General features: G+C 44.9%; 2 protein-coding genes across 7 annotated transcripts in view; one reads left to right on the top strand and one right to left on the bottom strand.

The window, feature by feature from the left end:
- Positions 1-1035: 1035 nt before the first annotated feature.
- On the bottom strand, positions 1036-26294 carry SLC25A15 (solute carrier family 25 member 15). 6 transcript variants are annotated; one of them, XM_072720093.1, is made up of 8 exons: positions 26146-26257; positions 23311-23435; positions 20686-20821; positions 16405-16663; positions 9731-9868; positions 5881-6050; positions 4605-4763; positions 1036-3290 (listed from the first exon to the last, which is right to left on the bottom strand). In XM_072720093.1, the coding sequence occupies exons 3-8, from the start codon at positions 20708-20710 to the stop codon at positions 3166-3168; spliced, it is 876 nt and encodes a 291-aa protein (XP_072576194.1). In that variant the 5' UTR covers positions 20711-20821; positions 23311-23435; positions 26146-26257; the 3' UTR covers positions 1036-3165. The 6 variants fall into 6 exon arrangements, with proteins under 6 accessions (XP_072576194.1, XP_072576195.1, XP_072576192.1 ...); XM_072720094.1 differs by lacking the exon at positions 26146-26257 and adding an exon at positions 25369-25472; XM_072720091.1 differs by lacking the exon at positions 20686-20821 and having other exon boundaries at positions 26146-26294.
- MRPS31 (mitochondrial ribosomal protein S31) overlaps positions 25350-27068 on the top strand; it is a 56499-nt gene continuing 54780 nt past the window's right edge. Inside the window, exon 1 of the mRNA XM_072720090.1 lies at positions 25350-25486. The gene's annotated coding sequence lies outside the window, so the exon portion shown is untranslated. The remainder of the gene's footprint in view (positions 25487-27068) is intronic.

The following is a 27068-nucleotide window of genomic DNA, read 5'->3' as shown; positions in this document are numbered from 1 at the left end:
TGGATGCAGGTACTCTTTTTCCTTCTAAATAGTCCTCAAAGGGTCTTAGCTGCCAGTGCAACAGCCCACCTAAAGGCTTTTTGCTTTTCTAAGTTATTCTGCTCCCCTTGGAGGAACATGCCTTAAGTTCTTTCCATGTTCTGACTACATTACTTGCTGTAATTTGTGTCACAGAAACATGTTGTGGCTGAACAACTTGTACTGTTCCCTTGAAAATGCATAAGCCATAAGCCAGAGAGGGCAGACCAGGTGGCAGCCTTAGGTAAATAGAGGGAAAAATACTTTGTTGGCCATAAGGAAGGAAGCCCCAATTTTTAAGACTCTTGCTTTTTGAAATAAGATTATAGTTAGGATTTCTCTTCCCTAACCCTCCAAGATGCATTATGAGTTGCCACATTCTTGTGCTTTTACTCATAAGAGAATTATGGGAGTTGCCCTCTTAGAACCTGATGTAAATACTTCCTTGGACACTTCAAGAATGTTATATCAGAATGATACTGGTTTTCTCAAATGGAATTTACTACCCTGGAATAGTATTATCCAAAACTTAATAGCAAGTTTAACTATTTTTTTAAAAAAAAATAGAACAGCATCCTGCCATGTCAGTCCCATCACATGCATAGCCAGGCAGAGAAGAATAATGTTAGTGGGCCAACTTTCACAATTGTAGTGTATATTTAAAAACACGTTTGTCACTTGACTTGCAGTGAAATTATTTTACATCAGGAATACTGCTGATGAAAAAACAATGCTCAGGGGCGCCTGGGTGGCTCAGTGGTTGGGCATCTGCCTTTGGCTCAGGTCATGGTCCCAGAGTCCTGGGATAGAGCCTCACATCGGGCTCCCTGCTCAGTCTGCTTCTCCCTCTCCCTCTGCATGCACGCTTACACTCTCTCTCAAATAAATCTTAACAAAAAGAATGCTCACTGCAATAAAACCACCACCCTGAAATATTACTATACATAACTGAAACATTCCGGACAGTTGGTTCCTAGCATGTCAAGTACTTAAAACAACTCATCATATACTCAAATATTAGGTAAATAATTTAATGACAGAACAGAATTGCTTTAGACACGATTTCAAGTTACTGTTTTTGTCTGGAGTACAGAGCCAAAACATACAAATCGTATCCAAATACCAAACCATGAATTAAGCAAACAGAATAAAAAAACAGTAATTCCCTTGATTCAGATTTCATTCCTTACTTACTATTCCTTTTACTTGCCTCAGATTGTTGCTATTACAGATATTTAGTTAAAACTTTAAAGGACAACATGTGAGAAGGTCCCCTGCCAACGGGCCTTACTCAGATGGGCTCACAGGCACCAGGCAGAGGCTCACAGATTCTGAAGTAATTCACTTCCTGCTGGAAGCCAGCTCCATTTTCTCTTTTGCTTCAGTCCAGGCCTGTCCAGATGAAGCACCACTCAGTAGCTACTATTTAAGAATGGAAAGAAAAGGTAGAAAAATGGTTTTCTTTCAAGGAAAAAGCAGAGGGCAGACCAGCCACTGCTCCGGACCATCAGCAGCTCACTTCCCGGACCGTCCTGCTTTTGGCACATGGCTAGAGTTAGCACAGGGGCTCTGCAGAGAACAAAAAGCTGAAGGGAACCAGAGATTTCACGCAAGGCTTAACATTGTGCCAACGACAGACACATGGGACAGACATTAGCAGTGTCAGCCTGCTTGCTTTCAGCCTTATAGGCTACTTTAACAACACTTGTTACTGAGGGAGCCCCTGCTGGTCTTGGAGCAGCATGGAATGAGGAGGCTTACCTAAGTGGTGACAGGAAGGATCCTCTTACAACCAGGTGACCTGGGATCTTGTGGTTGCTGTTAGTGCATACATATGCCATAGCTTAATAAAATCACTGCTTATTTCATTACTTTATGAAGTCACCCCCTGTATGCAATCATCATGAAAATCCATGGACTGCCAGTACCAAATGTAAAAGGATCCAGCACTATAAGAAACACGGCAAGCCGTTATGGATCACAAGATAAACTTAAGGGTTTAGTTAACCCTTAACTAACTGTGGAGGACACTCACTGTGGAGGACAAGCACTATGTTCTGTCCAGTTCCATCAGAGGAGGACTTTGCCCACAAGTGCTGTCATTCAGGCACCAGACAGGGAACAAGGGCTTCTCAGCTTTGGCACTCTGCTCCCTGGAAGGGTTTCTGGTTGTGGAGGCAGTGAGTGGTCCAGAGTGGATCAACAGCCCGGAGATGGTCCAAAAATACTCTGGAATCCTACTCAGACCAGGACCCAGAGCCAGAAACTAAGGGCTACCACCAGTCAGAGGTCTTTACAAAGCATAGTAGTATCGCCCCTTCCCCTCCAGCCTTCCCCTCAACCTAAAGCAGCCCAGCAGAGGGGAAGTTCTTTGGGAGAGAAGGGAAGCTGCCACAGGTGAAGGTCGTGCTGCTCTAGCCACAACTGACATGCAACAGGTGTAGAACATGATCCCATCTAGAAAATGAATGGCACTATTTTAACAGTAGGACATCTTGGGAAAATCCAAGGTGCTTACTCTCAACTTAAATCATAACATGGAAGCCATACTGGTACACAGGTGTGTTCTCCTCTACAAAATCTACATGGATATTTTAGTTTTCAAGCACCACAGAAAAACTAAAAAACTTTAGCCACTTAGTGCAGTACATGTACTAAGCACATTTTAGGAGACCCTACATCTAGAATGAGTTAAGTAATCATTTATAGTCATCTCCATGAAACATGATTACCTCTGAGTTTACTAGTGAGATCTGAGATTAAACATGGAACCAAATTGTGCTTTACTAACAACATGTAACCATCCAAACTGCATGGAAACATACAGGTTTATGCCAAAGCCCTGACAGAACTATATTTAGCCTTTCAGATTATCATTAGGGCCAGCAGCTCACTCTCAATGTCCCACCAAGGACAAGTGCAGCAACTTTTCTATTTCAATACAATTACAGACAGAAATTATAGAATATAAAATAGAGCCCCTTCCATAAAGTTTAAGATTTAGGGTAGAATAAGGGAAGACCAAAAAAAAAATCAAAATTCATATGAAATCAAACTAATTCCACATTGGTCTTGTACTCCATGAAACCCTGAGATGAACTGTAGTCCTCAAATGCCTATGCTTGGAATTCAGTTCACTAGGACACTTCAGTAGGCTTCAAACTGGCTCATCATCAGCTTCCTGCTATATTCATAGGCCAAAAACAGTGCCCCGTTGGCAGGGAACGCTCGAATCATAGTAGGCTTCAGTCCAGAATATAAGGCTGTTATTCCTAGAAGACAAAAAAGTGATCAAAGACTGAGATGCCCTTCCTTAGACCCCGTGAAGCTGCAGAGCACGAGGCTGGACACCTACAAATCCAGACAATGCACTGAACACCAACAAGTAATAGGATTTCTCTCTAGGATTCCCTGGACTAATGGGAACAGAAGAGACTAATGGAAACAAAGACAGGAGTCAGGTATCCCAGCAAAGCTGGGTGATGCTCAGGTACTATACACTAATCCCATGCCTGGTTCACTCCGGTAGATGTATCGAGCAGAGCAGAGGCCTCACTGGGCAGACAGAAGGAACCCCAGGGCCACATGGGGTGGCAGCTTCACAGTGTCACCTGGGAGGAAAGGACCTGGAGACATCAGGCAAAAAGCAATGGTGCTCAAGTCAGAGTCTGGTGTCTACTGCTGGTGCTGCCCAAGGTGGTTATGAAGATCCAGGTGGCTGAGGGAGGTGTAAGCACTTTGTGAGACTATGAAGTGTCATGCAACTTTGGGATATGAACTTAACCGTTTTCACACACTGTGACTGTGCTCACTCTCAAAATCAACACATCCCAAGGTATAACATGTATAGTGGATGCTGGAAGGCCAGGTCTTTACTCACTAGTGGCAGGACACTGGCTTTATACAAACATCACATAGAAAATCTTTATCCTCTTGCCTAAGTCTCAAAATTAACAACAAATCACCTTCAGAAAGTCTTAGCTTAGGGATGTGTTGCACGTTCTTTTAAGTCCCTTAGTATTTCTGTTGGAAATCATTTTCTGATACTACCTCTATTCTATAAAACAAGTGGTGCTGACCTCAAAGCATGTGGCCCCTCAGGCACAGTTTATATTGTAAAAAACTCCCTCTATGCTATTTAGAAGAATCCTGGCCCAGAAGTGAGGAATAACAACTTTTTTTTTTTCTTTCTTTTTTTTTTGGAATAACAACTTTAAATATTCTTGAGAATGGAAGTAAGCTAAAGGGGTTTGGATATGGAAACAGCACTAGAAAAAGGATAGGAGGGGCACCGGGGTGGTTCAGTGGTTGAGTGTCTACTTTGGCTCAGGTTGTGATCCCAGGGATCGAGTCCCTCATCAGGCTCCCTGCATGGAGCCTACTTCTCCCTCTGCCTGTGTCTCTGCCTCTCTCTGTGTCTCTCTTATGAATAAATAAAATCTTAAAATAATAAATTCTAAAAAATTAAGAAAGAAAAAGGAGAGGAGACAGGGAAGAGGTACACACACGACCTCAACCTTACAAGGCTTACAGGGAAGTGACCAGTCTATGCACATCTACTCCGTTTCCGCCATGAGCAGACTCACCTTCATTTTTCACAATGCTTATAAAGGTTCCAATAAATCCTGCCTGTTTTCCAGACATGGAAAGAACCTGAATTCTGGATTTGACGCAATCCACTGGGTAAACAGCAAGCCAGAGGCAGACTCCACCAACTCCACCACTTAACATCAAAGGGACAGGGCCTAGAGGAGGAAATTAGCAAAAAGCACTTTGTCTCAAGAACAGCATTTCCAGAGGTTAATGTAGTAGTGGCAACAGGGTTCAAATAAAAATGCCGATGCTTGGGATGCCTCAGTGGCTGTGTCGGTTGAGTATCTGCCTTCGGATCAGGTCAGGATCTCAGGTCATAATCCTGGGGTCCTGGAATGGAGCCCCACGTCAGCCCCCTGATTAGTGGGGAGTCTGCTTGTCCTTCTCCCTCTGCCCTAGCCCCTCTTCCATGCTTTTCTCTCAAATAAAAGCTTTAAAAAAAAAAAATGCTAATGCTGCAAAGCACAATTCTCTGAGGAAGCAACCAAAGCTCTGAGAACACAAGGACCCATGCGGCACTGTGGTGGCACTGTCTGCCCCTCATCATGGTGGTCACTGGGGTGCTATGGGGCCCTCTTGGCCTGTCCTCCAGAGGGCTGGCTCACACAGAACCAGCAGGCCCCCAGCAACATGGCAACACTCTACCATGGGGAATAACAACAGTGGCCACTGAAACATAGGCCATGTTTTTTCCAAACTTCTCACTTGGCAGTATTTCAATATTTCAATGCCCCACAGCCCTGACTCTTCCTTTATCATGAAAACCAGAGTTGTCTTATTAATCACAATTGTTCAGCCTGGAAGCTTGCCTAATCCGAGAACAAGTCCAAAACACTGAAGGGAGGGGTTTGAGGGGAAAAAAAGTAATCATTCACACAAGCTAAACGTGGACATGGTTGTGTCAAGCAGCAAAACAGGATAAAAAAAACAAATTTTTCCCCGTGCTCTGGAAACTCTCAAGATTTATTACCAAGTTTTAAGCTTATTGCAAAATGCTTCACAGGTGACTTACCCATTACTAGAGATTTCCCACAGGGAAAGTCATCTCTGTATTCTCCCCTAAAACATTATTCCAGTAAAGATGTTTGGAATACACAGCTTCAGCCCTGCCCTGAGGATATTAGCATACCCAGAGGAAGGCACCAAGGTCCTTCCCAGGCTCCAGGAACCCCAGCGAAGGGCAGGGCAGACCCCCACAGCCTCCACAATGAGCACGCTTCTTCAGGGCTGAGCCCAGCCCAGCCAGCTGCGTCCCTGTGGCGTGCTTACCTAGTTCATCCTTGGATTTCCCTGATGCAAAAAACGATCTGCTCAGCTCGTAGCCTCCAAAGAAGAAGAAATAGCCGGGCACCTCTCGGAGTAGAGTGCTGGAGAGGCCATGGTAGAAGCCCAAGGGGCCGTCCTTCCTGAGGACAGTCTTCACCACAGACCAGACGGTGCTGCAAGGTGACAGGGAGCGAGCTTAGGGCAGGTGGGGGAGAGGCGTCTCCTACCAGTGGTGGGCCTGGCTCAGCCCTGGGCAGGGCGGATTCTAGAAACCCAGGGACCTGAATCCTGAGAATATAAGGCTTCTGCAGGGAGGAAACCTCAGAGGAGCACACGTACATTTATTTTAGGACAGCTGTTCTCACCTGAACTATCCGATGGCAATGACATTTCATTAAAGTGCACATTCATACAGAGCTGGGTGTGCCCACTGCACCTGTGGCCAAGATTTCAACAGACCGCGCCAGAACCCCACCTCAAATGGAACCACTTTCACATTTCCCCAGTGTGCTGGGGATCAAGACTACTCAGCAGAGGAGGACCTAAGAGCACACCTAGAAAAGGAGTTCCCTGGATTTTTAGAAAATTAGACCTCCTCGGGCCATAGACAAAACAATGAAGGACCTGGACTGGTGCCAACAGGACCAAGGGGACTCCCAGAGCTGCTTTTCACTAACTGCTAGGCTCACCACTGCATGCGATGCTTATTTTGTAGTACAAATGAAGCAAAAGGAAAAGTAGGAAGCACTAAGCAACACTCCTGCTGGATGACAGTTCTCCAGAAGGGGGTCTTCAGATACCTGCCCCCCAGCTTCTCCCTGTATAAGGATTCCATGAGCAGACCCTCAGAAAATATACAAATTGGACACTTGAGTGGCTCAGTGGTTAAGCGTCTGCCTTTGGCTCAGGTCATGATACCGGGTCCTGGGATAGAGTCCCACATCGAGTCCCAACCTGCTTCTACCTCTGCCTGTGTCTTCGCCCCTCTGTGTCCCTCATGAATATAAATATTTTAAAAATAAAGAAAATATACAAATAAAATCCAACCCCCATTTGACAAGCAGAGAAAAGTCAGTGAAAGCCAGACAAGCTCTTGATTTTGTTGGTTGCATTCTCTTGCCCTCAATAAACAAATTCCATTTGAATTTGTTTCAAATTTGTTTCAAAAAGTTCCTCATTTGAAAAAAAGTGCATTCCTACATTCTAGATGTCATTATCAAAGATGTCAAGGAGCCAATACCCACTTTTTTCCAACAATGAATAAGTGAAATGACAGTAAGGAGCTATCCAAATTCAGCAAGAATAAAATGGCATAATGTTTATCCAGTTCCCAATTCCCCTCAATGACTACCCTCCTCAACCTTTCCTTCTACCTGGTGTTTACTGAAGGAATGTGTTCAGGTTCTTAGGGCTTGTTTGGTCTTGCGCTAGTGCACAGAATGAGCAAGGAGTAGATGCTACTGGAAGGTAAGACAAAGGAAATTCTTAGAAATTCTGTAGGGCAAGAAGCACCAAGAATTTAGTTCTGAGAGAGTAGATATGCAAGAATTTTTATTTCAAGCTGATCAGAGCCCTGTAGCAGTTGGAATGCATGACATTTTCTGCTTAGACCCCTCTTCCTGATGGTGTGCACCATGGCAGGCTTTATCCGTCAGAAAAACAGCACCAGAAACCACATCCTTGGTGTTTAGAGAATACTTTGTCCTCACTTGGCTCTCAGCAGGTGACCTTACTTGGACCAGGGAATAATTGAGCCCCCAGTAATAAAAGTCACTTCAGAAGGCTTCATCAGGCATCACTCATTATCCAGGTCCTTCCTGCAACTCGGCTCCCATTCGATAATGGAAATGTGACACAGTATCCAACTCAACATGATCAGCCTGCTTTCTGACCCAAGTCTTAACCCCAAGCTACCATATACCTGTGTGGGCACTGCCACACCTAAAATATAGTCAACCAATATTTTTGTGAAAGGTGTCCATTTGCTTGTTTTTAGAGACAACAATTTCTTTAAAATACCTCATGGTACAAACTGAGGATTGCTGGAGGGGAAGTGGATGGGGGATGGGGTAATTGGATGATGGACATGAAGGAAGGCACTTGCTGTAATGAGCACTGGGTGTTATATGCAACTGAAGAATCAGTAAATGCTACCCCTGGAACTAATAATACATTATATGTTAACTAAATTGAATTTAAATAAACTTTTAAAGATACTTTAAAATATTTCTAAGGGACAGGAGAGCAACTTTCTAGGTGCTGTTAATATTCTACCTCTTAGAGGCACCTGGGTGGCTCAGCAACTGAGCATCTGCCTTGGGCTCTGGTTGCAATCCTGGAGTTGTGGAATTAAGTCCTGCATCAGGTCCCCTGTAGGGAGCGTGTTTCTCCCTCTGCCTGTGTGTCTGCCTCTCTATATCTCGCTCATGAATATATTTTTAAAAATCTTTTTTTTTCTATTTTAAAGATATATTTTCCCAACTTTATTTGGAAAAATTTTTGAACCTACGAAAAAAGTTGCAAATATAGTGAAAGACAAACACGACAAACACCCTCGTACCTCTTATCTATGTATTTAGTACTTGTTGAATTTTACATGTTTTTTCTTTTAAAAAATTTTTTAATTCATGGGTTTTTTACATTTTTTTTAATTCAAATTCAATTTGCCAACATATAGTAGAACACCCAGTGAAACACCGGGACGTCTGCACCCCGATGTTTATAGCAGCAATGTTCACAATAGCCAAAATAAATAAAAATCTAAAAAAAAATCTACCTCTTAATCTGGACACTGGTTACAAATGTGTTTATGACTATCAGAACCCCACACTTATGATTTCTGTGGGTACCTTGTATTTTTTTTTAAGATTTTATTTATTTATTCATGAGAGACACAGAGAGAGAGAGAGGCAGAGACACAGGCAGAGGGAGAGGCAGGCTCCATTGTAGGGAGCCCGATGTGGACTCAATCCCAGGACCCTGGGATCACACCCTGAGCCAAAGGCAGACGGTCAACCACTGAGCCACCCAGGTGCCCTGTCTACATTGTATTTCTATAAAAAGTTTTAGAGACTTATGCTTTTGGACCTCCTAACTATGAATACATTCAAACTGGTTGTAGGGAATCTCAGGGGTACAGGAAACAGAGCTCTATCAGAAACCCCATCCTTACCGGAAGGACACTAATTCTGTAAATGGTCAGTTTATCTGTTTTTTCCCATGAGACTTATAGACTTTGAGTTAACCATAGTGACAAAGGCTTTAGTCAGCCAGATGTTAAGATAAATAAGTATTGAGATTAATAAAGACAATAAACTGTTTTACCATCCAAACAAATCATCCTATATACAACTGACTCATGTAACTAAAATCTGTTTCCAAGATTGAGGGGGACAGTGTTTTGATGGTTACAGGATAGCTCACAAGGGCTCTGAGGAGTGTCCTCATAACCCCAGGCCCTCTGCGGGTACATGTGAAGGATTAGGGTAGGAAGGTAAGGAAGTTATCCCAGGATCTGGGGTGATCGGCCCATGTGAAACTGGAAACAGGCATCAACTCATCTTGGAACCCAAATTGGTACTTATGAAGGCTCACCTCCCAGCCTCTCCACTTCCCAGGTAATAAATATCTGCCTACAATGTTCTATTGTGGGAGCGGGGATGGGTCCAACCCTCATAAGGTTCATTTAGAAAGCTATCCTCTGACTGGTAAGGGAAAGAGTTCTAAAAACACAGTATTTTGGAGTAGACCAATCTCTTTCTCTGCCACTTAGTTTTAGTACAACATAGAATTTACAAATATGTGCTGTATCAAGAAAACAGAGACCCAAAGTCTGTGCCCAAGCAGTGCTTACTTCTGGCTGTTGGCTATCTTTCCCGACGATGCCATCTCGTGCATGGTCTGCAGCCGGCACTTCACAAGCTCAGTGGGGCAGAGTACCAGAGCAGCAAAGGCAGAGGCAAAGGAACCAGCAGCTGCATTCTGCAGATCACTGGAAGGAAACAAGCACAGGAGTCAGGTTACTCATTCATTCAGCTCTCACCATGCAAAGCACTCAGCTGGGTGAGGGAGAGCAAGGATCAAAGGAGATGAACATTTCCTGAGTTCCAAGAACTTGCACACGCTGTTTCATCTAAGGATCCCACAGACTTATGAGGCGGACACCGACACCCCAATTTTCATGTGGAAAACCAATGCATAGAATACATGATGCACAGAGCACCTGGGTGGCTCAGTGGGTTAATTGCCTGCCTTCAGCTCAAGTCATGATCCCAGGGTCCTAGTATCAAGCTCTGCATCAGGCTCTCAGCAGAGCACCTGTTTCTGCTACTCCCGCTCAGTTCCCTCTGCTTGCTGCTCTCCCTGCTTGTACTCTGTCAAATAAATAAAATCTTTAAAAAAAAAAAAAAAAAAAAAGGACGCCTGAGTGGCTCAGTGAGGGGTTTAGCACCTGCCTTTGGCCCAGGGCATAATCCTAGAGATTTTTTTTTAAATCTTAAGAGAGATAAAAGACTCCACCCTAAGATTGCTAGAACTTCTACAGCAATTCGGCAGTGTGGCAGGATACAAAATCAATGCCCAGAAGTCAGTGGCATTTCTATACACTAACAATGAGACTGAAGAAAGAGAAATTAAGGAGTCAATCCCATTTACAATTGCACCCAAAAGCATAAGATACGTAGGAATAAACCTAACCAAAGAGGTAAAGGATCTATACCCTGAAAACTATAGAACACTCTGAAAGAAACTGAGGAAGACACACAGAGATGGAAAATATTCCATGCTCATGGACTGGAAGAATTAATATTGTGAAAATGTCAATGCTACCCAGGGCAAGTTACACATTTAATGCAATCCCTATCAAAATGCCATGGGCTTTCTTCAGAGAGTTGGAATAAATCATTTTAAGATTGTGTGGAATCAGAAAAGACCCCCAATAGCCAGGGGAATTTTAAAAAAGAAAACCATAGCTGGGGGCATCACAATGCCAGATTTCAGGTTGTACTACAAAGCTGTGGTCATCAAGACAGTGTGGTACTGGCACAAAAACAGACACATAGATCAATGGAACAGAATAGAGAACCCAGAAGTGGACCCTCAACTCTATGGTCAACTAATATTCGATAAAGGAGGAAAGACTATCCATTGGAAGAAAGACAGTCTCTTCAATAAATGGTGCTGGGAAAATTGGACATCCACATGCAAAAGAATGAAACTAGACCACTCCCTTGCACCAGACACAAAGATAAACTCAAAATGGATGAAAGATCTAAATGTGAGACAAGATTCCATCAAAATCCTAGAGGAGAACACAAGCAACACCCTTTTTGAACTTAGCCACAGTAACTTCTTGCAAGATTCATCCATGAAGGCAAGAGAAACAAAAGCAAAAATGAACTATTAGGACTTCATCAAGATAAGAAGCTTTTGCACATCAAAGGATACAGTCAACAAAACTAAAAGACAACCTACAGAATGGGAGAAGATATTTGCAAATGACGTATCAGATAAAGGGCTAGTAACCAAGATCTATAAAGAACTTATTAAACTCAACACCAGAGAAACAAACAATCCAATCATGAAATGGGCAAAAGACATGAACAGAAATCTCACAGAGGAAGACATGGACATGGCCAACAAGCACATGAGAAGATGCTCCACATCACTGGCCATCAGGGAAATACAAACCAAACCACAAGGAGATACCACCTCACACCAGTGAGAATGGGGAAAATTAACAAGGCAGGAAACAACAAATGTTGGAGAGGATGTGGAGAAAGGGGGACCCTCCTGCACTCTTTGTGGGAATGTGAACTGGTGCAGCCATTCTGGAAAACTGTGTGGAGGTTCCGCAAAGAGTTAAAAATAGACCTGCCCTACGACCCAGCAATTCACTGTTGGGGATTTACCCCAAAGATACAGATGCAATGAAACGCCGGGACACCTGCACCCCGATGTTTCTAGCAGCAATGTCCACAATAGCCAAACTGTGGAAGGAGCCTCGGTGTCCATCGAAAGATGAATGAATAAAGAAGATGTGGTGGGGATCCCTGGGTGGCGCAGCGGTTTAGCACCTGCCTTTGGCCCAGGGCGCGATCCTGGAGACCCGGAATCGAATCCCATGTCGGGCTCCTGGTGCATGGAGCCTGCTTCTCTCTCTGCCTGTGTATCTGCCCTTTCTCTCTCTCTGTGTGTGTGTGTGTGTGTGTGACTATCATAAATAAATAAAAATTAAAAAAAAACATTTTAAAAAAGAAGATGTGGTCTATGTATACAATGGAATATTACTCAGCCATTAGAAATGACAAATACCCACCATTTGCTTCGAGGTGGATGGAACTGGAGGGTATTATGCTGAGTGAAATGAGTCAATCGGAGAAGGACAAACATCATATAGTCTCGTTCATTTGGGGAATATAAATAATAGTGAAAATGAATAAAGGGGAAAGAAGAAAAAATGTGTGGGAAATATCAGAAAGGGAGACAGAACAAAGACTCCTAACTCTAGGAAACGAACTAGGGGTGGTAGAAGGGGAGAAGGGCGGGGGGTGGGGGTGAATGGGTGGCGGGCACTGAGGTGGGCACTTGACGGGATGAGCACTGGGTGTTATTCTGAATGTTGACAAATTGAACACCAATAAAAAATAAATTATAAAAAAATTTATTTTAAAAATCTTGAGATATATTTTTATATTTTTATTTTTACATATGTTTTATTTTTACATATATTTTTATATATTTTTCATTTATATTTATATTTTTATATTTTATATTTTTATTTTTATGTATATATAGTCACACCACTACTAAGTGGCAATGCTACGACTCAAACCCAGGTCTGACTGCAAAATCTATGCTCCTCTTATTAGTCATAGGTGCTATGCACAGAATGTATCCCCCATCACTAAATCTCTATGCTGATGCCTTAACCCCCCCAGTGTGATGGCATTCAGAGGGGACCTCTGGGGGATAACTATGTTTAGATGAGGTCGTGAGGGTAGAACTGGCCATGATGGGATTAGCGTCCCCCTATAAGAGACCACTGATCTCTCTCCACCCTTTGAGGACACAGCCAGAAGTTGTCCCTCTGTAAATCAGGAAATGGGCCCTCACCAGATACCAAACCAACCAGTACCATGGATCTTAGACTTTCTAGTCTCCAAAACTGTGAGAAACAAATGTTTAAGCCACCCAGTTGACAGTACTCTGTCATAGCAGCCAGAGCTAAGACACAGTGATATACAAAACCAAAAAAGATCTGGAGAAAAAGATCACCCAAACTCCCCTCCCCCTCCAAGACACACATCAATACTTGAGCATATCTGCCACTAAGCTTTATAAAATAAGTTTTTGAGGCCATCCCTGCATGCCCAAAATCCAACCCGAAGCAACCAGATGTGTAATGTGACTGTTGTAGATGAAAGTCCAGGATAAATTTTTTTTTCAGGATAAATTTTTAACCAAAAAGCCGCTCATTGCAAAAAGATTTCCCAGTTCCACTGATGACCTCCTGACCTCAGCAACAGAGGGCACTAAGAAGGTGCAACAGCGGTAGGGGGTGGGGCGTGGGGGAGGCCAGTTCCCATCAGCAAGTTCAGTGCCTGCAGGTAAAATGGCTAAATCAGGAATCTAAATGGAGAAACTAATGCATATAAATACAACCAAAAGTATTCATTTCGCCTCAAGAGGGTTTGGTACTACCAGCCACTATCACCAGCAGGGCTGTGAAAATGAGGTCCAATCAGAGTTCAATATGAGGAAAAGTCTGAAAAATCAAATGTGAACTCAGAGAATTCTTCCCCAAGTGTTCATGAGGGTCAGAAAACAAGATCCCTTCCAATTCAGGACCGTGTTCTGTCACAGGAACATGGCTGGCAGGGCTTGGGGTTGGACAGGAAGGAGCAAGCTGCTCAGAGCAGGACCACTGGCTCCTGACTCTAACTTGTTCACTGCCAGCAGCCCACTATCACCAACCACCAGGATGACACCTAAGCTGATTGCCCTGGTAGAGAGGGCACCTCACAATTTTTCCCCAAACCATGACCAAAAGCCTAGTAGACCTAACAGTCAACTGTCCTAGAGTTAAACAGTTATAGTAAACTGATATCAGATGTTAGTATAAAGTTGACGGTTGCCTCCAATCTTAGCCCCAGTCTTCTATTCCCTTCCCTGAGATGAAGGGTGAGTGCCTGGGACTAGCTGGCCTGCTACACACCCCAGTCCCAAAAGAGTTGGCTGGGAACAAGGCTCTCTCTTCCAGGAGAAGACCTCTGCTTATAGTATGGACTTGCTATTCATTTTAGAGAATTAGGTATCAGACCATTACCTGGCAGGAACCAGACACACGACTGTACTTGCCCTCAGCTTCTGCATACAGAAACTGTCCAGCAGTTCACACTGTTCCTTCCCTTCCTGCTTCACTCCTACTTAGCTGCTTGTCAAAACCAAAGATTAAAGTGGTTTCTGTGGTCTCTCAGCCAGCCTGCGGATCCACACTTTGTCTCCCTCAGGGACTCTCCAACTCGCTAACCGGCAACAGTCAATGAGGGTCATTAGCCAGAGGTGCCAAGTCTGTTGGAACAGAGGTGGCATCAGTAAATGTGAACATCTACTCAACCTCAGATGCTGTAACGAGTCAGCCACCTGAATGAACACCAACCAAGTTGTTCTAGTGCAGCAACAAGGCCAAATCAGATCTGCAGTGGACTTTGGCTCTCTAATAAATACGCTTGTCTACCAGGACACTAAATGAGGGGCAAGGGGCCCCAGGCTGCACCTGCAGTAGAGGCGTTCAGACCCAGAACTGAAACCGCAGCAGGTGCAGAAGCACATTTGGTAAGGACCAACTAACTGTCACCCATTCAACAAACATGTACCCAAACACTCCTGAGGTCAAAGGAACACACTACCGGGGGGTGGCATTCAACCAAGGACAGATAAATATTTACGGGGTTATTGCTGAAATTCACAGCAGGATCATCCAAGCAGTGCTTTCCTTTTACTGACTCTACTTACTACTCTTTCTTCTACATCTGACCCCTCCCACATAGTCCAGAGCCCCAACTCTGATCTTACGGAAAGAGTACTGGACAGAGACTCAGAAGACTGGCTTTGGGTCTTGCTCTTGGTTGTGAACTCAGACAACGGTATCCTAAGCATGCCAGTTTTCTGCACTTCAGAGTCTCCAACTATAAGCAGGTGACACCACAGGCTCAGCTGCTCACACAGTACCATGATGAGGGCTAACCAACACAGGAAGGCCATGGGTGTCACAGCTCTGTAAGCTCTAACATAGCATTGCCCCACCAGGTAATAAGCAAACACTGCCCTGCAGGATGAAGACGCCGCCATCCCCCATGCCACAAGGATCAAAGAAGAGGGTACCAGGTTAGGCCAAGTCAAACAGAATGGCTTCTTGGCTGCAGGACTTCCTCCAGGACCTCACATGGCTGCTTGCTGTGCCCATCTTCTCTGCAAGGCATCCTCCTCTAGGAATTCTGCGAGGGACCTAAACCTCTCATCTCCTCCCAGAGAAGGTCTCCCCCTTGACTGGGAACAGTGGCAATCGCTACGGTCTTCTTTCCATCCATCTCTATCACTAGATCCCATACTCTCCTGGTTGGCCTCCTGCTCCTTTCTTTACTTCCTCCTCTTCTTTGTGACCCTTCTGTGCTGGAAGGTCCTAGAATCTGTATGCAGTCCCTCTATGAGTGCTATATCCTAGGTGATTTCATCCAGTCCCAAGCTTTTAGAAAACAAATTCCATCCATGAAGATACAGTTCTGCCCATAAAAGGGCACATCTTTAAGACAAGGCACCTCCAGAGAATATTTCTGTACAAAAGGGGCCTGTGCAACCTGAGTTGCAATAGGGTTCCCAATTCCTACCAGAACTAGGTCTACCAGATGGCGGTCTGCCCTTTGCAACCGTGAAGCTGATAGGATTTTAAATGACTTAAAATAAATCAACATTCAAAAAGGGATGGCTACACATCCCAGTGGTTCCTAAATTCTTTTTAATCTCTGTGCAAATAAATATCCAAGGGATGACTGCACACAAGCCAAAGTTGGAGGTTTGGGCTGACTTGGCCAAACAGTAGGTTTATCTGCATCTGCACAGATGCTTCCAACTCTTCCTAAAATTCCAAGTTTTTCTTAAGCCTATCTGGCTCAGGCAAATTCTTCCAATCCTCTGCATTTTGCTGATGAAGTGGAAGCCAAACCTCAGCTCATAACTTGCATCTATGGCTCCAGTCCAGCACTCATGCCCGCAAGACAAGTAGTACCACCAGCAGCATCTGAAAAGCAGCTCTCTGAAGCATACTGACACGTAAGGGGGAGCTCATTCTCCATGGTACATTACAACCCTTCTGCATGATACCAGTTTTCCAAGTTTAATATGATGAGAACATAAGACTTCATGACAAGAAAGTGGCTATTTAAAAAAAGGAAACATTCTTCCGATAAGATAACATAAAACTCTTGACTACGTAACAGTGTTGTCTTTTTAAACAAACCGAAAACTCACCTCAGCTTGGCCTGCTTTTCCAATCCAACCGCTTTCCGCACCACCTGTTGGCAGAAGCCGTAGCACATGAAGAGGACAGAGTTCTCGGCGATATTGGCAATCAACGCTGGGCTGGTCCCCTTGTAGAATCCCCGGAAGCCCACTTGTGAGTATGTCTTCAGGCAGCAGTCAGTGAGGCCCCTGTACAGGTCGGGGAATGTCTGCATCTTCACTTTCAGTGTGTCAAAGGGCTGCCCAGTCAGTACACATGCTGTGCCCCCTAAAACCAGGACAGAATTCTTCTCCAGCACAAGTCGATGTGTGTTAGAATGTAGATTCAAATACCCGAGGAAAAGAAAGATAATCAGCCTCCCCAGGGCTTGCTTCTGTTTCAGTTCATTTCTACCTCTTTCCCCCCAAAGCTTCTAGCCCAGTCCAGTGAACAAAGCGTCCCTAGTATGCCTGGAGCACCGAGCTCCAGTCCTAAAGGGGCCTGCACTCAGCAAGAGAGACAGACGTGGTTTGACAGTCAAAGCCACAGGATGCAAAAGTATGGTGTGTGTTCTGGGGTGTCAGCATTTTCACCATTGAGTATGATGTTATCTGTGGGTTTTTCATATATGGCCTTTGTGATATTGAGGTATGTTCCTCTAAACTTTCCTGAGAAATTTTTTTTCATTAACAGATGTTGTATTTTGTCAAATGCTTCTCTGCATTTATTGAGATGATCACATATATGGTTTTTATCCTTGTTAATATGGTGTATCCCATTGATTGATTTCAAAATATTGAAACCATCCTTGCATCCCTGAAATCCTGCTTGATCTTGCTCTAAAGGATTTTTTTTTTTTACTGTATTGTTGAATGCCATTTACTAATATTTTTTGTTGAAGGGGATTTTTTGCATCTATGTTTGTCAGAGATATTGGCTTGCAGTTTTCTTTTTTGTAGTGTCTTCATTAGAAGATGAAGGAGCAATATTCATCTTGGCAACAACTGGACATTAGTAAGCAATGGAGTAACATCTTCAACATTCTAAGGGAAAATGATTTTGAACCTAAATTTCTATACCAAGTTAAATTAGCATGTAAGCATTAAGCATGGTGAAGGATCTCTTCTGATATGCCCCAAATTTACCAGCCAAAAATCATTTAAGAATTACTAAAAGATACATTCCCATAAAACAAAAAAAGAAAAGGAGGAAGATACAGAATTCAAGAAAAAAATGGATAAAACTAATAGATTCAATGCATGGAACTGGGGAGGAGACTGGTGATGGTTTGTTGCTTTCTATTTGTAAATAGAGGTAAATATTGTTGAGCCAGAGAAGACGAAGAACTTGGAGACTCCGGAAGAAGAGTCTTCAGAGTGGAAGGAAAAACAAACCCCCAGGGAAGAAGCCTCAGAGATAGAAGAGGAGGGTGGAGAGGCCTGAGGAGGAGGGCAAGAGAGGCCTGAGGAAGAGGGGGGAGAGGCCTGAAGGCTAGAGGAGGAAAGAGAAGCCACTTTAGTATTATGTAATGAAGAGGATCTAACCTACCAAAGTCATACTGTGGTAAATACAAAGCATGGAGTTGAGGAAATAACCAAAAATGCCTTGGAGATTATTTTAATTAAAGAGATTATTTTAATTAAAGAGGGAGAAGATTCTGAGCCACAGGAGGAAGATAGTTCAGAGTGGGAAATGGAAATAATTTCATTGTGGGGGGAGGAGAGGACTCTGAAGCAGAACATGTAAAGACCGCCTCCCAGATTGAGAAAAGAAAGGCCTCAAAAGTGGACTTAAAGGAAAGAAATTGTCTCTAGTTATGTGGTTTGGGAGTCTGAGGAGAAAAATTTGCCAAAATGTTGGATAGAAAAAAAAAACAATAAAGAGGAAACAGCTATGCTCATAAATCAAGGAGTTGGGATAATATGTTCGGCGCCTCTCCCTCAAAGTCACTAGAGCTACGTTCTGATAAACAGAAAAGGCACCTATGTACAAATTTGAGTATTCCATGAGAAATCACTACACTTTTAAGGAAAACTAAGAGATACAAAACTCTGCAAAAGAGGAGCCAACATCTAAAAGAAACAGACTTAAAATAAGAAAACTTTACCAGAAGTAATTAATAACTTCAGAAAGATACAAGAGATTAGAAATAAAAATCATACAGAAGTCTTAGAAATAAAAAACTCAATAGATGCTCAGAATAGACATACTTGAAGAGACAAGAGACAATCTAGAAGATTGACTTGAGGAAATCTCTAAGGATACAATGTAAATGGCCAAACAGTTAATAAAGATCAAGAGACAGGACAGATCCAGAAGTTCCAACATCCATTTGACAGGAATTCCAGCAAAAAATAAAGGGAATGGAGCAGAGAAAATAAAATTAAGGAAATGATTGAAAAAATTTTCCAGAACTAAACAAAGATTCAAGTCTTGAGATTGTCAGTACTTACCCAGTACCTAGTAAGATTGATGAAAAGAGACTCACTCCTAGAAATCTAGGAATCCCAAAGATAAAAATATAACAGCTTCCAGAAAAAGAGAGAGCCTACAGAGGAACAAGAATCAGGTTGACAGATTTATCATTAGATACTCTGGATGCTAGAAGTAAATGGGGACAGGATCATAAAAGTTCTACAGGGAGGTTTTAACCTTAGAATCCTACATCCAACCAAAGTGGCATCTGATTTTGAAGGTAAAACAAAGACATTTTTTGATACTAAAGAATTCGGTTTATTTCTTGCATACCCTTTGAAAGAATTACTGCAAGATATATTTTAGCTATCTAAGGTGACCCTAAACACATACACACTATATATATTATATTCCTTCCACACCAAAAATCAACAAGGAAAACAGGAAAATAAAATGCCACGTATCTACCTAGATAGATAAACAGCTAACAGTATTAGGGGACTAGGGGAAAAGAAGGTTACAGATACTGCCTAAATGTTGGTAAAGTAAAAGAGGGTATTAAAATTAATCAGGGAGCTTGGGTGACTGAATTGGTTAAGCGTTTGCCTTCAGCTCAGGTCATGATCCCAGCGTCCTGGAATCCAAGCCCTATGTCAGGCTCCCTAGTTTGTGGGGAGCCTGCTTCTCCCTCTGCCTACCAGTAGCAATCCCTGCTTGTGCTCTCTGTCAAATAAATAAAATATTTTTAAAAAAATTAATGTTAACCATCATAGCTTGTGTTGGAGTATACTTTCTAAACTATGACGGGGAAAGAGGGTATCAGTCAATATAACCATAGACAAGAAGAGGTGGGGTGAAAGTAATAGAAAAGCACAGGTTAAAAGATGGCAGGAAAGAAAAATGCAAAACTGGAACTCTTATCAGGAAAAGGGTAATTTTATCATCTCTACTGATGTGAATCTTGCCACTTTATAGTAAACCTCTTCCTTTAAAAAAAAAAATATATATATATACTTCAAAGCTGTAGTAATCGAAATAGTATGGTACTGGCACCAAAACAGACACATAGATCAACAGAACAGAATAGAGAGCCCAGAAATAAACCCAAACTTACAGGGTCAATTATTCCACAACAAAGAAGGCAGGCATATATATGCAATGGGGAAAAGACAGTCTCTTCTATAAACTGTGCTGGGAAAACTGCACAGCTACGTGCAAAAAAAAAAAAAAAAGAAACTGGGCTACTTTCTTTCACCATACACAAAAATGAACTCAAAATGGATTGAAGACCTAAATGTGAGACCTGAAACCATACAACTCCTAGAAGAAAATACAGGCAGTAAGCCCTCTTGACATTGGCCTAGCAACATTTTTCTAGATATGTCTCCTAAAATAAGGAAAACAAAAGCAAATATAAACTATTGGGACTACACTAAAATAAAAAAGCTTTTCCACAGTAAAGCAAACCAATAAAACAAAAAGACCACCTACTGAATGGGAGAGGATATTTGCAAATAATGTTTCTGATAAAGGGTTAATATTCAAAATTATATATAAAGAACTTCAACTCAACACTAAAAAACAAACAAACAAACAAAACACACATTCTGATGAAAAATACAGGCCGAGGACCTGAAGAGATGTTCTTCTAAAGAAGATATCCAGATGGCCAACAGAAACATAAATTTTGGTATGAGGGGATAAATGTGAATGGTCTCAAATGTCACATTCAGAAATTAACACTAGTTAAGGCACATAGCAACAGAGCAGTCAAAGCAGGCAGTGTGTTATTTTATAGTTGTCAACTACTGTATCTTAAAGGGAGACCAAGTTTCCTCATTAAGGCAATTTAACTTTAGAGCTCCACACTACTCATTTCAATATTTTCCAATTACCTATCTTCTTCAAATCCTCTCCCATCCTAGCTGCTTAGAATTTCTGGAATTTCTTTCCTGGAATTTCTCCTCTACTAGCTGCAGACAGGCATGACAGCTTCCCAGTACTTTATAGTAGATGAACTGGACCAAAAACCTGCCAGATGGGAGAAGTTTGTTTCAAAGAAAAGGAAGGATACAGAAAAGAACATATGTATCTAACCTATATCACCACAGGCCACGATGGTCCAATGTCCCAACCTAGACGGCTGAGCATCAGGGGCTTCAGACTAATCTCCACCCCCAAGAGTGCTGTTGGCCCATTACATAGTATTAAAGACAACAACAGGACTGGTCAAGGAACCAAGCAACCAACGTCCTAGCCCTGTCCTGACATCAACTAGCTGTGCAATCACTGGCAAATCCACTGTCCATCTCCAGGTCTCCTTTCTACATATACAGTGTGCATTAGAGCCAACAGTCTCTAAAGGCCCTTCTAGTTCCATCATTGAGAGACTGAGACCCCTCCAAAGCAGGGCTCTGGCTTCCTGTTTGCATTCCATGCACCTCCCAGTAGAAATTCTCAGGTCACTAACAGGAGCCTCCTCTGCCAGCACCATGGAAGAGACTCTCTCTAACCTAGTTTAAAGCATGGACCCCCCCCCCCAATAAATAAATAAATAAATAAATAAATAAATAAATAAATAAATAAATAATAATAATAATAAAGCATGGGCTTTGCAAAGGAGCCTTCTCTCCTCCAAAGTTAGAGGATGCAGGACAATGCTATAGCAATGAGGGGTGACCCTCTGTTACCATTGCAGGAAGAAATCCCATCTAGTCATCAGGAGAATTAAATGCCATATGTTTTCTGGCCCAAAACATATCAGTACTATTGGGGGAAAAAAAAAAAAAAGGAACATGTATACCAGCAAATACTCTACACAGTGGACTCCCAACAATAAATACTCTTGCAATCTGTATCCTTAAAATTCACCGTAGGGGCACCTGGGTGGCTTAGCGTCTGCCTTCGGCTCAGGTTATGATCCCGGGGTCCTAGGAACAAGGCCCACATTGGGCTCCCCACTCAGTGGGAAGCCTGCTCCTGCTTCTCCCTTTCCCCCTACCTTGTGCTCTGGGTCTCTCTCAAATACATAAAATCTATAAAAAATAATAAAATTCACTGTAAAGTATATATGTGGCACCCAAATACCTGTCACACAGAAATGCCTTTCTAGGGAAAAGAAAATTCTGTCACAACAGATTCTACATCTTTGGCAGACTCACTGAGGGACATTTAATTTCAAAAGTTGAGAATCTCTCATGTGGTTAAATACCCTCTTGTGGGAAAAACTGAGCCTAGAGCATTCTCTGGACTGGTAAGAGGGTGCCAGAGGTCGACAAATGGGTCCGCCATTCCCATGGTCAGTGCCTTCACAATGTGGCACACGGTTGGGGGTGGTGATGGTACACGTGGCCTAAGGGCTGCAGCTGGGTAAGAGACTGACCCAAGGCACTCGGCAGACAAGAAGCCAGCAGGGCAAAACCTAGGCAGCCCTTAGTTTTTCCTACAACTGGGCCAAGACACTCCTGTGGTCTCTAACCTGGGAGCTAGTGCCTGCACTTCTTACTAGTGTAATGCACTGTCTGTAGCCTTTCTCACTAGCCTACCTTGGTCGACCTTTGGTTCACCAGAAAATACTTTGTTCTCTGAACTGGGACTTCTTTTTTTTCCAATTAAGGGAATGACAGGATGACAGGTGGTGGCCCTCTGACTGCACTCGATCCACTGACCCAGGAGGTCCTACTGGATAAGAGGACAATGGCCACTGCCCCTCTGGCCTCTCCACGCCTAGGAGCTGTGACCCTGATAAGAATCAGTATAAGGGGCAAGGGTAAACCAGGGTTTTCATCTGAGAAATGTAAGCATTACAGCATTCTTCTGGCTCTAAAATAATGCAGGAACCTAGAAAACCAAGTTACTATCCATACACTTCCAGTTACTGACCTCAGGCTAAGTAAAGGTAATCTTTCTAAAAAGAAGCCTATGTGTTTCAAGCATTGCCCAGGAGTGCTTACCTGTGCCCTATGAGGCTGCAGTCTGTCCTGGGGCTCAACCCCTTCCCAGCCCACCATTCCCTGGCAAATTCTAGGGCCTCTCCTTTCCTTTCAGCGCTTTAGATATCACCAAATACCAGTCTCATTTACCAAAGACATTTCTAAAGGGTGTCCTCCTTTCTTTCCTTGGCAGTAATAAGGACAGTAACTAGAACTTCCCTGGAGAGATGGCACAGTGTGATTCTTGACAACAAGGGCTCTCTAGACTGCCAGGCTTGGAATAAAACCCCATGTCACCTGCATACTCCAGCGTGTGACAATAGACAAATGAGTTCAGCTCTGAGCTGTGAGGTATTCCAGCTGTAAACTGACAATATTCCCACACTGACTCAAGAGTTTTCCTATAAAGGAACTACTCTACCTTCTACTGTTCTTGGAAAATTATCGTATTTCCATTAAATGGATTCACTCCAAGGTGAAAGCATGTTGCTTCTGGAGTGGCAAAGGTAGTATTTTCACCACCCTTTCGCTGGATCTCATTTGTAGCAGTACTTGAAGAAGAGAAGATGGGGTTTCCCCTGGAATTACCTGCAGCCCCTGCTGTGAGGTCAATGGCAGCTTGGATAGCAGGATTGGGCTTCATGTTTGCCCACTCCTCTGCTGGGCTCCGTGGAAGGCAACTCTCTGGAACTTATGACAGGTGTCTCATATCCCTGAAAGGAGAGGAGAGGAGAGCTCACCATCAGTGGGGCCTCTGCAGCCTCCCTTTCTCTAGAACAGCCGCCCAGTTACTGGGACCTCAACTTCTGGGAGCTCTACATTTCTCCAAAGAAAGGCAGTCAAGATGTCAGTAGAGCCTAGCAACTGGCATCCCCTTCTCCCTGCCCATTATCTCCCCATAAAAATCTCTCAAGTCATAAACCTTCCCTGAGTATCAAAGCTACAGCCACTAGTAGGGGGCACGTCAACTGTCTTTCTGAAAAACTTAACAAATGAATGCCAAATGCCAGACACCCAAGGCATATCAAACTAGTTTTTCAGAGGCCTAATTGGAACTCTGAGTCAATTAGGTCAGTTCTAAATTCACACAGCAGCCTGTGTCCCCAATAGGAGGTCACAAAACAGAAGTTTGGAAAGGAACGGAGAAGAGGCTCTGCAAAGTGACACATGGTGGGGGGGGGGGGGTCCTGAATGCCTACTCTGCCACCAGCAGGGTGGGCCCCTAAAGCTGGGAGTCTCCACATATAAAAGGTGAAGAAGTATTATAATACAAAGGCAATCACAAATAGCCACGTGAGACAGATGTTCTTATAACTACAGAACACAGCACCAAATGTTACTAATTGTCAGAGTCCTCTCTAGAACTTCTCAACCATAAACGTGTACACTAATCACATGGGGACCTTGTTAAAATACAGATTCTGATGTGATGGGCCTCAGGTGGGACCAGAAACCCTGTCAGTCATGACAAGCTCCCAGATGAGGCTGATAATGACTGGCCACCAACCACATTTTGGGAAGCAACACTTGATCCACTGTGTCCTAAATTTGTTTGATAAGAATTACTGGGATGCCTATGAAATACTCAAATAAGCCACTCTCCTAGTGATCTTGATTCAGCATGTTTGAGCTAGAGCCTAAAAAGTTTAGGAGGGGATCCCTGGGTGGCTCAGGGTTTAGCGCCTGACTTTGGCCCAGGACGTGATCCTGGAGTCCCAGGATTGAATCCCATGTCAAGCTCCCGGCATGGAACCTGCTTCTCCCTCCTCCTGTGTCTCTGCCTCTCTTTCTATGTCTATCATAAATAATAAATAAATCTTAAAAAAAAAAAAAAAGTTTGGGAAAACTAGAGTCTACTCCTCTACCTTTAGACAAAAATCAACTATTGCAGAGGAATGGACTTTATAAATATGGATTTTTTTAAAACATGAAAGATGGTTCATTAGCAGAATATTAAGATAATTCAACAACCAATTCTGGTTGGTTTTCAGAGTATGTGAGTGACTTATGCATGAGTAAGGAAGTGCAATCTTTAGTCTTCACACTAAAGACCTTTGTGCTCCCACTGGGGCCACCTCTCAGAAGGGGGGTGGGCTGGTTGGACCAATGTCAAACTAAACATGAGCAGAAATAAAAAATTATCCACTAAGAAGTTTGGCCACTTGACACATGTTGCCAATGACCAGACACCAAGAATCCTGCTTTCCTTACAAAACACTGTAAAACCAGCAACCACAAAGGCACAGCCCTGGACTTGAAAAAGCAACTAAGTGAACCAGACAAGACATGGATTTTATGTTATTGACAGGACTGGAGAGGCAAAAATCAATAACTCGCGTTGAGAAGGTTATGGCCATCCTGTACCTAGAGAAGGATATGAGGGTCCTAATCCAAACTCCCTTTCCACGTGGAAAACTGAGGCCAGAGGGCATGAGCTTTTCCAAGGTCATACAAGTAGTGGATTCGACTCGTCTTACCTTTTGGGTCTCTGCCTCCCGATCAATACTTAACTCCTGACCACAACCAAAAACACCCAACCGTGCATTTTAAAGGAAAAGCGGAGGCAAGTGGGGAGAGTCACCCAGGATGTAAGCCAAGTGGCTTCTCCACGCGTTCAATTCTTGATCAGAAAGGCCTGGATCGTACCGTGTCGTCCGTGTGAATTCAACCCCTTCAGATAAGCCGAACCTAAACACCGTGAATCCCACCAGGGACGACTTTCAGAATCGTTAGGACAACAACGGCGAGGACTAAAAGTCAGAAGGTGAGGGCAGCGCATCAGAATTCTGGTGTAGCTTAAGAAGGCTTCGGAGGGCTTGAAGAATACAGACGGCCTGGGGTGGGCCTGGGGTGGGCCTGGGAGGTCGGCCTGGGGGGTCGGCCTGGGGGTCGGCCTGGGGGTCGGCCAGCCCGGCCAGGGTAAAGCCCACTCCCCGCGAGCCGGGTGAAGGGAAAGGCGGAGTCCTCTGGGCGCCCCTTCCCCGCCCGGAGGGGCGCGCGCGGGCCCGGCGACCCGGGAGCCCCGGGAGCCCCGCAGCGCCGCCAACCGCACGGCGAGGGCCTGGGGAGCGCCGAGAAGCAGCCTGCACGCCGGGGACCCCACGCCGGGGACCCCACGCCGAGAGGCCAGCCCGGGCCGCGGGGCCCAGCCCGCCGGCCGCCGACACGCTCCCGCTGCGGGGCTCCGGGCCGGCGGGCGCAGGGGCCGCTCTGAGGCCGCCTCCGACTTCCTCTCCGCGGCCTCACCGCGCACGAGCAGCCCGGCGCCCCCGCCCCGCAGGCCGAGACGCTCCGGGGCCCACGGAGGACCGCGCCCCGCAGCACGCGCGCGCCGCGGAGCCCAGGACCCCCCGGCCGGCCGCCCGGGAAGCTCCCGCCGCCCTCCCCCCCGCAGCCCGGGGCACCGGCCGGGGCTGCGCTCACCGCCACGCCAGGGGGCCGCGTCCCGCCCGGGCTCAGGCGCGGGCTCTCGGCGCTGCCTCCGCGGCCCGGGCGGCCGCTTAACAGCCACGTCGGCCGCAGGCCGGCCCCCCGCCCGGCCCCCCGCCCCGCCCTCTCCCGCGGGGGCGCGGGGGCGCGGGGGCGCGGGCGGGCGGCGGGAGCGCTCGGGCGGGGGGGGGGTGGGGCGGGGGCGCTCGGGCGGGGGCGCGGGGGCGGGCGGCGGGAGCGCTCGGGCGGCGGCGGCGCGGGCGGGAGCGCGGGAAGCGGAAGTGGCGGGCGAGGCGGCGCGCCCGGTCGGCGCAGGCCGCAGGACCCCGGCCCCGGCCCCGGCCCCGGAGCGGCAGCGGGGACTCCCCAGGGCGGCGGAGCCCTGTCCCTCCTCCAGGCTCCCGGGGGACTCCCGAGGGACCCCCACTTAGCGCTCAGGCCGCGGGCTGGGGGTCAGGAGGACCCACCGAGCGAGGTCTTCAGGCTGATTGACCTCGCCGGACCTCAAGGCCTCGATTTTAGATCATATTTGAATACGAAGTGCTGGAAAGGTAGTGATGAGAAGTACATTCGCTTATTGCCAGAGAAAAACCCCACAGAGCACACACCTCCCGACCTGCATATCGCAAGGAAATCCATCCTCACTTGACACGTTCGAGAAAGTACGCCCGCCCGTGAAAACGAGCTCTAGATCAGCTCCTCTGACCTTTTGGTTCCTAAGGAATTATAGGCTCGAGGCATTTTATCCAAAAGCACAATGCAAGGAATCTTGCATACCAGGAGGAAAGGAATTTTCTCTAGTTCCCTACTACGGACAAAGAGCTATTATTACTGACAGCTGCTCAATATAACGCAGTCATAGCCTTTGGGTTTCTTTGGCTCAGTGTTCATGCATTTTTCATTTTCTAGGCCGCATT

Source organism: Vulpes vulpes, chromosome 9 (genome assembly GCF_048418805.1).
Source record: "Vulpes vulpes isolate BD-2025 chromosome 9, VulVul3, whole genome shotgun sequence".
In the NCBI taxonomy this organism is placed as follows: Eukaryota; Metazoa; Chordata; class Mammalia; order Carnivora; family Canidae; genus Vulpes; species Vulpes vulpes.
The sequence above is the reverse complement of the archived record's forward strand: the minus strand, read 5'-3'. Positions and strand labels throughout refer to the sequence as shown.

Excerpts from the sequence above, each read along its gene's own strand:
- SLC25A15 (XM_072720091.1), bottom strand. The coding sequence starts at position 23,365 with ATGAAGCCCAATCCTGCTATCCAAGCTGCCATTGACCTCACAGCAGGG. Across the intron at positions 6,051-9,730 it reads AAGATAGCCAACAGCCAGAA|CACCGTCTGGTCTGTGGTGA; the intron begins GTAAGCACTGCT and ends GTCACCTTGCAG. Across the intron at positions 3,291-4,604 it reads AAGCATTGTGAAAAATGAAG|GAATAACAGCCTTATATTCT; the intron begins GTGAGTCTGCTC and ends TTTGTCTTCTAG.